This window comes from Amblyomma mixtum, chromosome 2 (genome assembly GCF_055824585.1).
Source record: "Amblyomma mixtum isolate Tamu chromosome 2, ASM5582458v1, whole genome shotgun sequence".
Taxonomy (NCBI): domain Eukaryota; kingdom Metazoa; phylum Arthropoda; class Arachnida; order Ixodida; family Ixodidae; genus Amblyomma; species Amblyomma mixtum.
In genome coordinates, this window is record NC_143013.1 from 211,695,706 (window position 1) to 211,710,225 (window position 14,520).

The window sequence follows — 14,520 nt, forward strand, 5'->3', positions numbered from 1 at the left end:
CTCACAAAGTGCCATTTAGGGAATATGATTAAAAATATCCACCACTTTGAGCTGCCTTTAGGTGCAATCAATTCAGAATTAAACAAATAATGTGCCCTACTTAATAAGTGGCTGTCTATTTTTTAGTGAGCATAGAGGAGGCACTAACACTTTCCATCTATCTCCAACCCAAATCAGGAAGCGCAACCAAACAACAATGCATGGCACTGAAGAAGCAATGCAGTGAAATGTGCGGACTTCCCAGCTAGAAAGGAACGAATGGGCAAAAGCAAAATAGGCCCGTGGACTATTAAACAGCGGGTGACAAAAACTGCGCGTCCCAAGATGCATCACATTACAAATGAAGCAATAAAAAGAAATGTGAACCAAGATGTGCTTGGTTCACATTTTAGCGGCAGTACGAACAGCGCAGCAGCAAGAAATGCGAACAGCGGAGTGCGTAGGAGCCGCACTGTTTGCATCTTTTTCTATTGCTATAGTACACACGTGGGTATGATTATCTAGAATGCCGAAGCGGTGTGCTGACAATCTTGGTGAAGCTGCACTCTTAGGTGCACGACGCTAGAAATTTGTGTCGTAATTCTAAGCCCCTCCAATTTATTGCAAGCATTGCCTCTGAAAACCAGCTGCCCTCCAAAATTTAGTTTCCGTCGCTTTGCAGCGGTCCGGTCCGCTCCGCTCTAGACAGGTTTGCTCACTGTTGTGCGGCGACATCCATAGCTGATTCTGCTACTTCCCTGGTAAAGATACCGCTGCCCTAACGTCTACAACCTCACAAAGAAGGCCAAGACCTTGCACTTTAATATCCTACTTTCAAACCAGATTCCTAGGAACAAAAAAAAATACTTTTCAGGTTTCTCAATATTGCAGAGATGTTCGCAATGCCGAAAACACGCTGAGAAGTGACTGAACCCTACAGACTGGTGACATCACAGTTCAGTGCATGCCATTCCTCAGTTCTCGCCGTATACAAATACAAAATGTGTATTAACTCCACAAGTATGGCACAGGGCAATCAACTAGTTGCTTACTTCAGGAGAGTTAGTTTTGGGCTACTTGGTATTCTTGATTTAAGCTCATGGTTTTTCAGCACAACAGCACACGGCCACAGAAAAGAAGCAGGAAGAGAAGAAGCACGAACACAGCGCTGTGTTAGTCCTTCTCATTGCTTTGCTGTTCGTTGCTTGCCTTCTTTTTTGGGTGGCACACCGTGGCTGCAGCGCTTGGTTGACCTGTGTCTGCGTTCTTCCCAGCAAGACATCATTTCTTCGGTTTCTGTTGAAAAGCATAATATGAGAACGAACATGTCTTGCGAGCACTGGTCAAAGGCGCATTTGAGTAAAACTGCACTCACCGGTCATGTGAATAATCCTGGCGTCATAAAATCCGCCGCGTGTTTTGTTGTCGCCCTGCCAAAAAATTTCGTATAATTTGCCTCGCTCGTAATCATCAATATCTCGAGGGACGAAGTTGCGAATATTGTTGTCTTTGACGAAGTATTTCCACTGTTCGCCGTCGTATTGTATCAGCACGTAGTACGTTGCAGCTAAGTACTGCTCACACACCCCAACGATGCCGACGACCCTTTGTTTACTATGCTCAGCACATGTAGCACATGGCAGCAGGTTGAACCGTGTTAGAGCAGTGATTTGTAAGGTTCGACTTTATTGGTGCGAACGCACACTTGGAGAAGAAAATCCTGCGCTACTTGGGCAGATAGCGCTATCGCCGGCTTGCGCGCAGCTGTCGACCTGGTGTCTATGCAAGCAGTGCCTTCCTCTCGAATCTTGCTATTTTCTTGCCATTGTTGGTTCGCCGAAGCACGAAACCTTTTAAGAGGTCGTGAACTTTGCTGCAAGGTTTTTTTAATTGGCCAGTTTTATAATTTCTTGTTACTTAAAGCTGTATTCGATTCAGAGCTGGTTCACAACACCAGTCCTGAAAAAGTGCTGCTGGTGCTAGCACGATACAGAACCAGTTCCGTGGTGCAGGTGCTGTGCGTCAGCAGCGCCACTCGTCATAGGTGCGACAATTTTCAATCGAGCGCGTGCATCTGCTCGCCGTAGAGGTGTTTAGTTCTCACGTGCATTTTTGTGTGCGGTAACTTTTGTGCCTAACGAGACTTCAGTCCATCCAACAGTCCATGCTGTCTTTTGCCGCAACTCACTGTTTCGACCCACCGCAGTCAAACTCCGAAGTACTATAAAAGGACGGCAGCCCCGGCACCCCGTAAATGCATCAGAATGACTTGGCACCGGCGAACCAGCAGCATATCTGCCTCCATGCTTAGCGCAGTGGGCAAAGGTAACGGCGCCGGCAAAACACGCTCGGATTCGCCTTGCCTGTAGCTTGCCAATCGCCTGCACTCATTCTCGCTCCATCTGAAAGAAGAAAAAAATGTGTGAACTCGCACACGGACGGCCTGTCACAACACTGTAGCTGCAACACCCGTCCCATTTTGCAGAATAACGTTTTATACTACTACTACTTGCTGCAAAACAAAATCACAGAACGTTACCTGCTGTTGCGTAGATTTCACCGCCATTTTCTCGCAAAATGACATCGGACCCGTCGACAACACCGAATACCTCCCTCAATTGACTTTCAATGTTTACGAGCATGTTGGCGCTGTTTGTGGGTCGTCTACTGAAAGCCGTCTGCACGTGCACAACTTTTTGCACCTCCTTGGTGGCCGGTGCCATGGTTCCTTGCACCAAAGCGGGACCACGGCTGCACCCAAATCAATCGCGGACGGTGGTGCAGAAGGCGCTGTGAATCGAGGGCTTTGGTGCAGTGCAAAATGAACCACTGCCGGCGGTGCAGTAAATCACAGCTGAATCGAATGCTGCTACGCGCAACTAAAAGTGTGTGATGTAGCAGACGACGCCGCTGCGCCCCGCATTACCACTGGCTGCACCGTCAGGCAAATACTCCCAGTAGTGCTTGTGAAAGTGCGTGACTTCCGGAAGCGCTTTCCTTGGTCGTCATCGCCCACTTTGGCACTTCTCTCCTTCCCCGCAGGGAGGCGTCTGCAGCATGCAGACGTTGGTGAGTGGCGACACCACGGGGTTAACCCGAGCATCCGCAGGGACATCCCCGCAGGGGGATGATGGTGAGCATGTGTCACCACGGACCCGAGCATCCGCGCTTAGCCGTGCGTGGCATCGCCGTGTCCGGGGAAAAGGGGATCCTGGTGGTTGAGCCGATGCCGAGCGTTTGGACCTTTAAGGCCCCTCGGCGGAGGCAACACACCACTTTGGCCCCAGCTTCCTGTAGACGGCACCTCCGGCCTGACCCGACCGGGGGAAATCGGCAGTCGCCTTTTCCTTTCCTCCCCTCTATCTTTCACTTTCCTATCTCTTTCTTACAACTCTCCTGTCTCCTCCTGTTTTCTTCGTTTTTTCCTATTTTTCCTGGCGGCGAGGGTTAACCGTGTGTGACCAACTACCCTGAGTTGAGTCATATTAGGTTATAGTTGAGGTGTACAGCTGGCGTGGGCAGGACTTGCGTGCAAGTTCCTGTCCCGTCCCCGTGTTGGGCTCGATGGTGGGTGGCTGCCACCACAGCTGAATAACAATTTTCTTTTATGGATTCCTTTCCTCAAACAAATGATCGCCCTCAGAAACGAGGGCGGACCGATGTCACTGCGCAGTTCCTGCAAAAAAAAGAAGTCTTCCCCAGATACCATGTTGTACATAGTGAGGTAACAGAAAAGCAAGCAAGAATCATCTCTCCTTTCATAGTTTCCAAGTCTCTGACAGAATCACTGGGCCTTGGCTACAAGGTGTCGAAGCTAGCCAGTGGGGACCTACTACTGCAAATCAAAGACAAAACACAGTTTTCCAAGCTCTCAAACATAGCAACCTTTGGAGAAATACCTGTTTCCGTCAGTGCCCACAGATCCCTCAACACTGTCAAAGGTGTCATCTCAGAACAAGACTTTCTCACCCTGACTGAAGAAGAAATGCTGGAAGGTCTCAAAGACCAGAATGTCACAAATGTCCAGCGCATAAAAATCCGAAAAGATGACAAAGAAATTCCAACAAAGCACTTAGTTCTCTCTTTTGCGTCCAGCCAACTCCCCGAAACTATAGAGGTAGGTTATATGAAAATAGCAGTCAGACCACACATCCCAAATCCTCGCCGGTGTTTCAAGTGCCAGAGATTTGGCCATGGATCCCAGAGTTGTCGTGGCCGCCAAACTTGTGCTAAATGTTCATCACACGATCATGAGTCTGAAAATTGCAATGCAGCACCGCAGTGCCCTAACTGTGAAGGGGATCACCCCGCGTACTCGAGGTCGTGTCCGACCTGGAAAAAAGAAAAGGAAATAATAACCATCAAAACAAAAGAAAACATAACTTTCAAAGAAGCACGTCAACGATTCAGTCAAACACAAGGCACATTCCTCTTCACAGCAAGAACAAATTTCGCCGATGTGGTGCGACGGGGCGGAGCATCACACCAGGCTTCGGCACCTGTCCAGGCCACATGCAGTGAGCCTGGGGCAGGGCCATCCGCGCCCCGGGCAGATGCAGTGAAAGCTGCTCTGCCACTTTCGAAGAAGGGCCCGCCGGCCTCCGGGTTGGCAGCCCGCAAGGCTTCCCCCAGTCGGGAGAGGCCTACAAACCGCACACCCGTGGGTTCTCCGCGGACCTCCAGAGCCTCTAGCGAGGCGATGGACACAACGCCAAACTCGCCCCCGCTTCAGCGGCGGCGCAGCTCGCTTGAGCGAAAAAGAAAAGACAAGAGCCCAGTAATGGCACCCCCAAATCCTCTACTATAACTTCCTTACGACACTCCCAAAAATCATCCAACATGGCGTTCCTTATACATTGGAACTGTCGTGGAGCATTAAATAACTATTCTGATATAAAAGAACTTCTAAACACATTTTCCCCTATGGCTTTATGCCTACAGGAGACAAACTTAGGTCCCAAACACCAGAATATCCTAAAGAAGTATCAAGTCTTTCGGTGCGACCGAGAGCAAGCTGATAGGCTCTCAGGAGGTGTTGCTATTATTGTGCAGAGTGGAGTTGCAACCCGTGAAATCAAGATAAAAACCAAGTATGAAGCTGTTGGAGTCACCGTCCTCCATTTTAAAACCATCACCATATGCTCGGTATATCTACAGCCGCATCTATCAGTAACACTGCATGACTTAGAAACACTTTTACAACAGCTACCAGAGCCGTATCTGGTAGTCGGTGATTTTAATGCGCATTCCTCTTATTGGGGCAGTGAACAAACAGATACTAGAGGCCGTATTTTAGAAGATTTTATTCTATGCAACAATGTCTGCTTACTAAATACAGGGAAACAAACGTATTGCAGTCCCAGCACTAGAAAAATGAGCTGTTTAGACCTGTCTTTTAGTTCGCCTTCTATTTTTAATGATTTTAACTGGGATGTTTTAGACAATCCGTATGGAAGCGACCACCTACCAGTTATCATTAACATGTCATCACCACCATCAGTAACCCTGACAAAACCACGCCGCTGGAAGCTTCATTTAGCCGACTGGGAACTTTTCCGAGCTGAGGCCAGCCTCGATAAAATATCCACAGAGTATTCTAGTATAGATGAACTCAACGAAATATTTACCTCATGTATTATTGCTGCTGCACAGTTAGCCATTCCTCAGACTTCGGGAACGGTACGACCAGGCCATAAACCCTGGTACACACAAACATGTAGAGAAGCAAAAAAGAAACAAAATAAAGCCTGGGGGATTTTCCGACGATACCCAACGCAGGAAAACTTTATAAATTTTAAAAAAGCGAAAGCTAATGCCCGGTATATACGCCGCATAGCTGAAAAAGAATCATGGCAAAAGTTTGTGTCATCAATAAAGAGCTCAATTACGTCGAAAAAAATGTGGGAACAAGTGCGTAGATTAAATGGGTGCTTCTCCGCTTTCACAATCCCTTTTGTGACAGACCCCGACAGACAAACAAACATCAAAGAACAGGCAGACATTTTGGGAGAGCACTTCTCTCAAGTTTCTAGTTCCCTCCACTATACCGACTCATTTCTAAAATACAAAAACACTGCTGAAAAACAAAGACTTCCCACGAATAGCAGGTTGAATGAGACATACAACAGTTTAATAACGTTTGAAGAAATCAATAGAGTACTCTGCACCGGAAAGCAAACAGCACCCGGGCCTGATAAAGTCCATTATGAGATGTTAGCCCATCTTTCAGAACCTGCCGTAGAAGCACTTTTAAAGTTTTTTAATAAAATATGGGTCTCCGGGAAGCTACCTGAGGAATGGAAGAAAGCAGTAATTGTACCTTTCCTTAAACTCGGAAAGCCACCAAGTTCCCCCGGTAGTTATAGACCCATAGCGCTCACAAGTTGTCTTGCCAAAACTTTTGAAAGTGTTCTTAATATCCGGTTAATGTTCGTCCTTGAATCCCGTACACTGCTTGATATACATCAATGCGGTTTTAGGAAAGCGTGCTCAACGGCCGATCATCTAGTCCGCCTTGAAAATACAGTACGAGAGGCGTTTATTCACGGACAACACTGCCTGGCAGTTTTTTTCGACATGGAAAAAGCTTACGACACCACATGGAGGTTCGGTATTCTTCGTGACCTTGCAGATCTAGGCATCTGCGGCAGGATGCTAAACTGCATAAAGGATTTCCTCTCTGACCGTTCATTCCAAGTCCGCCTTGGCTCAACACTCTCGAAAAATTTTAGTCAAGAAAATGGAGTGCCCCAGGGGTGTATTCTGAGTACAACTCTCTTTATTGTGAAAATGAATTCTCTTGCGAAAATAATGCCAAAGTCTATTATGTATTCTACATACGTTGATGATCTCCAAATAGCGTACACCTCCACGAACCTCTCAACATGTGAACGACAAATACAGCTGACGTTAAACAAACTGGCAATTTGGGCTGAAAAAAATGGTTTCAAGTTTTCCCCTCAAAAAACAGTCGCCGTTCTTTTTTCACTGAAGAGAGGCTTACAGACCGACCCCACACTTCACTTAAATGAAACAGTGCTGCCTATTAAAAAGGAGCATAAATTTTTGGGCGTAACATTTGACAGAAAACTTACATTCCTACCCCACATAAATAACCTAAAAAAGAAAGCCACTAAATCACTTAACATAATGAAAGTACTGTCTCGAAAACACTGGGGGTCTGATAGAGCATGCCTCCTACACATCTATCGCTCCTTGACACGTTCCATCTTAGACTACGGATGCGTAGTGTACGGATCAGCACGGCCATCTTATCTGAAGAAACTAGACCCTACGCATAACTCAGGCCTTCGCCTTTCATGCGGCGCTTACAGAACATCGCCCATAACCAGTCTCTACGTCGAGACAAATGAACCCCCACTAGAAGTCAGAAGAAACGCCCTTACATGTACATATGTTTTCAAAGTGAGATCCTTGCCAAAACACATCTGTTATTCCATCGTAACAAAGTGCCCTTCTAGAATAATATTCAGGAACAAACCACAAGCTACCAGGCCTCTGATTTTAAGGTTCGAAGAGATATGCCAGAATCTTGGCATAGCTGACACATTACCTAACATGGCTGATAGACGGGAGCCACTTGCCCCATGGAATAATTTTCACACCGACTGCGATCTCACGCTTACACAGTTCCGAAAAACACAAACTCCCTCACAACACATCATCCAAGAATTCCTCGCACTCGAGGAAAGGTACAGTGGCTTTGAAACTTTTTATACTGACGGTTCAAAAACAGCCGATTGTGTTGGAAGTGCCGTAGTACAAGGAAGATGGGAAAAAATAATAAGACTTCCGCAGTATGCATCCATCTTCACTGCTGAATGTTATGCCATCTGGGTTGCGGTAGAGAAAATAGTAAATGAGAACATAAGCAACAGCGTTATTTTCACAGATTCGCTCAGTGTACTCACAGCGCTTCACATCAGAAATGCAGTCACGCCACTACTCGGCGACATCATATATAACATAATAACAGCCACTGCCCACGGACTAAACGTCAAATTCTGTTGGGTCCCTAGCCACGTCGGTATAAAAGGAAATGAAAGAGCAGACGTATGCGCAGCTCAAGCCCGGAACAAACAAATCGAGAAAGTAGATTTACCGTTTAAGGATTACATGAAATTAGTACATTTTAAACTAAGGGATAAATGGCAGGCAACATGGAATAATACAATAAATAATAAACTCCACTTGGTTAAGCCTGTGTTGGGCGAATGGAAAACATGTACTCACCAGGAACGCATTAAGGAAGTCATTTTATGCCGTCTTCGCATAGGACACACACACCTCACACACAACTTCATACTAACAAAACAAGACAAACCTATATGTGATGCATGCGGAGACGACCTCACCGTGAACCATTTGCTATACTCATGTCGAAAGCTCGAAACACTGAGGAAGAAACATTTCACACGGTTTTACAATGAACAAATCCCTTTTCATCCATCACTGGTTTTGGGAGAGAATGCACTTGTCGACTTGTCTTGCACATTTAACTTTTTACAAGAAGCAAATATTCTAAACAAACTATAGGTTACAACAACTCTAACACATAAATTCTAGAAACATGCATTTAACCCCGTGCTTTACAATTTATTGACATACCTCATCTTGCCTTACTTGTTTTTGAAACACCTCAGCCACTGTCTCATTCCTGAGAAGATGGCTGAGGTCCCTATTCCATCGGGTGGGAACCTCGAGATCCTTGTCCAGCCAAGGATGGCTGCTGAGGTTACCGACCCTATTTAAAGCTTTTACCATCAGTCACTTCTACAATTCTCTCATATTTTTACTAGGTTGCAGGAATTAACTTTTTAGGCCATTTACACCGCCGTTCATTTAGACTTTTGTACAACATCCTATATAAAACAATTTTATACCCTGAGCTTGGCGCATGATAGCCTTAGTCGCTTATGCGCCATAAAACAAAACAAAACACACACTTCTCTCCTGTCTGTCCTCTCTCCTCAGCCCATTCGTGTTGATTCACGCCTCGTTTACTCAGGTGGTATCCCTCTACTGGTGCCCCTTTTTATTGTTTTGCACACTTCTACGATGAGCACTCCGCAGCGGAAGTGGTACCGCCGGTGCCTAGAACCGGGAGAAGCACCCCAGCTGTCGGGACAGACATTCAGGTACCAGCACATGAGTTTGGCAAGGTGCCTCCAGTATTCAGCCTGAAGAATGGCATCCAGACAAGGCAGGGCATAAAATAAAATCCAATGCCTCCACTCCGATGCCTTCCAATGAGCCCGCTCTGAGATTGCTCATGACAATCTCGTGATGCAGTGTGGAGGTTTTATAGCCAGCAGTCTAGAGTCTATTCTTGATACTGCTGATGGGGCACCTAAGAGATGAAAATACCACAACATTTCGTTCTATTCGCAGGTATTCTGCCTGGTTTTCTATGCTTCACACTTAAAAGCAGTAATTACTGCATAAGTAAATGAACACATCTATTCATTCCCATGCCTTTTGCTCATCTATGCAATGAAAGCAGAAAGGTGTTAAGGTAGTCTTTTGCACAAAAACAAGATGCACCTTAGCTACTGCTCTTCATGTTAAGAGCTTGGAAGTTGCCATTCTGTGTCCATGGTTCAGTATGCATATATGCTAATTAATCAGTAGCGCTTCATACCCATGTATAGTGACATCAACATAGTGTTCCTGCCTCCTGGCTAACTTAGCTTAGAACCTTAGCCATGTCCCTTCCAGAGGCACATGTAGGAACCGAATTGAGCGGCAGTAAAAATTTCTACCCCTATAAATGCCACTAAAGAAAATCCTCCATTCTTCACTATAAACAGGTGAACACAGTAGATACAACATAATTTACTTTGTGAAAAGCTCTACAGTTGAATCTGGATAATTGGAACCTGAAGAGAAGACTGACAAAGCAAGCCTGATGAGTAACGGGAGGTGATCGACTACACTGTGTGAATAACCACACTGCAGATATGTCTGAACAGGTCTGGCAATTTCGTGCGTACAGGCCCTCTCATCAATAAGAGCGACAGCAAGGCACCTGCCAGGGCCAGTAACACATCGATTCATCTTGTCAGCCGTTCTCGCATGGTTGTAAAAACATACCAGAGCAGTGCTGCAGCAAGTATTGTGCAAAGAAAGCAGAGCAACCAATGCTAATATGACTTTCAATAAAGGTGAAAAAGCAGCATGTATAACACATGCACAGCTGCAATAGCTGGTGATAAGCAGCATGTGCTGATAGCAGATGAGCATGGCAGATAATGACAAGCTGTGCATTTGTGCAGCAACCAGATATGTCTGAACAGGTCTGGCAATTTCGTGCGTACAGGCCCTCTCATCAATAAGAGCGACAGCAAGGCACCTGCCAGGGCCAGTAACACATCGATTCATCTTGTCAGCCGTTCTCGCATGGTTGTAAAAACATACCAGAGCAGTGCTGCAGCAAGTATTGTGCAAAGAAAGCAGAGCAACCAATGCTAATATGACTTTCAATAAAGGTGAAAAAGCAGCATGTATAACACATGCACAGCTGCAATAGCTGGTGATAAGCAGCATGTGCTGATAGCAGATGAGCATGGCAGATAATGACAAGCTGTGCATTTGTGCAGCACCACCAGCACATTGGTGGTAAGCAGCATGTGCTGATAGCAGATGAGCATAGATAATGGCAAGTATGACTAGTTGCCACAGTTACTGGCACACACACGCTTGCTGTTTGGCCAGAGGCAAGTCACTGCACTGTTGTGCTTCACTAGCCGTAGCAGGCCAGCTGTGCTACCAGACTGAATCAGCTCCAATTATGCTTGTGCATTGTAATTTCTGCGAGCTTTCTCCCACTGAAATAAGCAAAGAAAAGCCCGAATTAGCAAGATTCCACCCTACAATAGGAAATCAAGACAGCGTACTGAGAAATGTCACAAAAAGTCCCAGTCCTCTTCAGTACAAGTCGTTATAAACATATATTCAATAATGCCATGTGCAAAAACCAACTATAACCAAGCTATCTACAACTCCTTTTAGTTTTGTTTCCTTGAGATTCGTTAAGTTGGACCTGACAGTTTTTGGAAAGAAGTGACTGCACTAACTTAATTGCATTGCTACCTATTCCATGCAGAGCATGCAATATTTAAAAGCAGTACATATTACCAATGTAGAAGCACTGTGCAGAGTTCAAAGTAGACATGATTGTGTCAGCCAGCTGTTTCACAGCGCCTTGCAGAACACTATGCATATACTCCACACTAATCAATCCCATTGACAAGGTCAAGGCCTAAGAAAAAAACATACATGTTTTATATTAAATCACACAAAAAGATGTGCAGCTGCACAACCTTCACCTCACTCCACCGTAACAATTGTGGTGTATCCACATGCCACTGCCGGGCATTAAGCGCAGTAGTCACTAGCCTCAAATGCTGGCCATGATTAAAGGGTGCTAAAATACCATGAAAGATAAATCTTAGCAGTGTGGAGCTTCTACAGAGCTTGAAGTCAATGCCAACAGTTCAAGATCTTTATTTTATGAGAACTACGTATTATGTCAGAATGACCAATACTATGTCGCTGATTTCCTTAAAACTGCACTAAAGAGGAATCTGAAATCATCTCTTTACCACAGGAACTCTATCTACACTCTCCTAGAATTCTTATAAACTTCGAATACTTGTCCTGTGTGGCCGATTTCCCTATTGAATTGAATTAAACGTCCCGGCTCCCACCCTTTTTTTAACTCGCCTCCGAAAAGAGGAGTCAGCCAACACGTGGAGCTCCAGAAGTGGCATTACATTTAAGGTTGTGGTAGTTGTGACATTACACTGTGTGCACATACTTCGTACTTGAGCTCAAAAGAATGCAGAAACATGTATTAACTTCATTCTATCATTGAACAGCAAGCATTCACAGCATACCGACTCAGTAATATTGCCACAATTATGTGCCAGCCTTGTACTGCATCTCACACAGCAAGAATGGCATTTAATTTCAATAACAATAAAATGCCTGTGTCAATAGTTATATCCCGCATTACAAAAATATATCCACAACATGTCTGTCAGTAAAACAACGCCTATATTTATAACGGTCAGTGAGGTTGGTTGTTGATAAGAGTTCAAACATGTACGTGCCTTGGGAGGACCCTGGGGAGAAATGGAAGAATTAAGCATTTACTTTGCATCTCTTAGTGTTGCTGTATGTTGTGCTTCCTGCAAGTTCACACACATGAATTGAGACTGAAAATAACTTTTTTAATCACACTTGTAATCTCACCAATAACCTCACTTGCTCCAAACAAGGCAATCATTTTGTACCTCTCATTGGTAAAGCGGAAAACAAGCCCTAACCCACATCTTTTATCAGCCATACACAGATAATCCAAAATCATACTCAGTACTTTCCTCAGGCGTGTTAAATAATTTAGTATTACTCATTACCTGCAAATCTTAGTTACACAGGTAACTGTTCATGAGTGGCTAGCCATAGCCAGTGATCATAGGCTTAAGTTTTGCAACATGCTGCACATATGAGCAGTAATAATTACAACTAATTCTGAGACCGTCAAGAAATGCAGAGATAAGACTTCATAGAATAATGCAACTGAAAAACAAAACGAAAGCTTACCTCACAAGATCATTAGGGCAGGTGGCCCTTTTTAGCCATTGAGAATGTCATCATATTTGACAGCGTCCTTCATGTCTTTCACACTCATCTTGGATGTCTTGGATTCTGGTGGGTCTTGCGAAACATACCATATACTCCCTTAAAACAAATAACACGAAGTAAATGTAAAAAATAATGCTTGCACAAAGTGCAAAAACTTAAGGATTGCATTAACTTGTACAGGCACAAATTATTATCGAAAGGAAGGAAAAATGTTAAAATTGGCCAGTCTTTTTGCAGAAGATGCCAAATTGCACAAAAAATTTCCATTCTCCAGATGCTTAATTATTGATTTGTCCAAACTTCGTATCTACAGTGTGTCCCTGCAGGGGGGCGTCTGCAGCATGCAGACGTTGGTGGGTGGCGACACCACGGGGCTAACCCGAGCATGTCCCTGCGGATGCTCGGGTTAACCCCGTGGTGTCGCCACCCACCAACGTCTGCATGCTGCAGACGCCCCCCTGCGGGGACACACTGTAGATACAGGGGGATGATGGTGAGCAATGCGTCACCACGGACTCGAGCATCCGCGCTTAGCCGTGCGTGGCATCGCTATGCCCGGGGAAAAGGGGATCCTGGTGGTTGAGCCGATGCCAAGCGTTTGGACCCTTAAGGCGGCGGAGGCAACACACCACTTTGGCCCCAGCTTCCTGTAGACGGCACCTCCGGCCTGACCCGACCGGGGGAAATCGGCAGTCGCCTTTTCCTGTTCTCCTTTCTATCTTTCACTGTCCTATCTCCTTTCTTACAACTTTCCTGCATCCTCCTCCCTTCTTGGTTTTTTCCTTTTTTCCTGGCGGCGAGGGTTAACCTAGTGTGGCCAACTAACCAGAGTTGCGTCATATTCGGTTATAGTTAAGGTGTACAGCTGGCGTAGGCAGGACTTGCTTTCAAGTTCCTGTCGCGTCCCCTTGTTAGACTCCATGGTGAGTGGCTGGCACCACCGACTTTTTCGCGAAAAAGAAACCGTCATTCACAAAGTTTCACGTAATACACATCAACTGTGAAGAAAAACAAGCACGAATCATATCCCCATTTCTTGTCACCAAATGCTTCCTGGCTACAAGGTATCAAAAATGGCCAGCGGCGACCTACTCCTTGAACTACGCGAGAGCATCCAGTGCTCGAAACCCTCAAACATCGATTCCGTAGGAAACATCTCTGTCTCCGTAACTCCCCACCGATCCCTCAACACAGTCAAAGTCGTGATCTCAGAGGCTGACTTTATCCACCTAACAGAAACTGAAATTCTTCAAGGACTATCCGAACAAAATGTAATTGATGTCCACAGGATCAAAATCCGCAAGGATAACAAGGAAATAGACACCAAACACATGGTCCTCACATTTAACACCAGCAGCTTGCCCGAAACAATCGATGTCGGATACTTGAAAGTCAACGTAAGGCACTACATACCCAATCCCCGCCGCTGTTTCAACTGTCAGAGGTTTGGCCATGGCTCACAGAGCTGCCGCGGCCGCAAAACCTGCGCGAAATGCGCTTCAAAGGACTACCAGTCTGAGGAATGCGACGCAGCACTACGCAGCTGTTCCGCCTGCTTTACAGCGGCGGAACAAAAAAGTGGAAAAAAGGCAGGGCCACCATAACGGCCCCTGAAAATAAGTAAACTCTCAATCGTTCCTATCCAAACATAAATATGGCTTTTCTATTTCAGTGGAACTACAATGACATAAAAGATATTCTAGGGTCAATCTCGCCGGTAGCTTTATGTCTTCAGGAGATCAATCTTGGTCCTCAACATGCAAACATCCTGAAACATTATAGAACTTTTAGACGCGATCGTGAGCAGGCAAATAGACTCCGGAGGCGTCGCGATTATCGTACAAAGCGGCGTTCTGCTCGAGAAATCAAACT

General features: G+C 45.4%; 2 protein-coding genes across 2 annotated transcripts in view; both read left to right on the forward strand.

The window, feature by feature from the left end:
- LOC149362470 (uncharacterized) overlaps positions 1-14,520 on the forward strand; it is a 47,811-nt gene that overhangs the window by 15,975 nt on the left and 17,316 nt on the right. The window lies entirely within an intron of this gene.
- LOC149362472 (uncharacterized) lies at positions 3,010-12,930 on the forward strand. The gene has a single exon (XM_089573067.1). The coding sequence runs from the start codon at positions 3,587-3,589 to the stop codon at positions 4,784-4,786; it is 1,200 nt and encodes a 399-aa protein (XP_089429193.1). The 5' UTR covers positions 3,010-3,586; the 3' UTR covers positions 4,787-12,930.

Coding starts and splice junctions, on each gene's coding strand:
- LOC149362472 (XM_089573067.1), top strand. CDS start 3,587: ATGGATTCCTTTCCTCAAACAAATGATCGCCCTCAGAAACGAGGGCGG.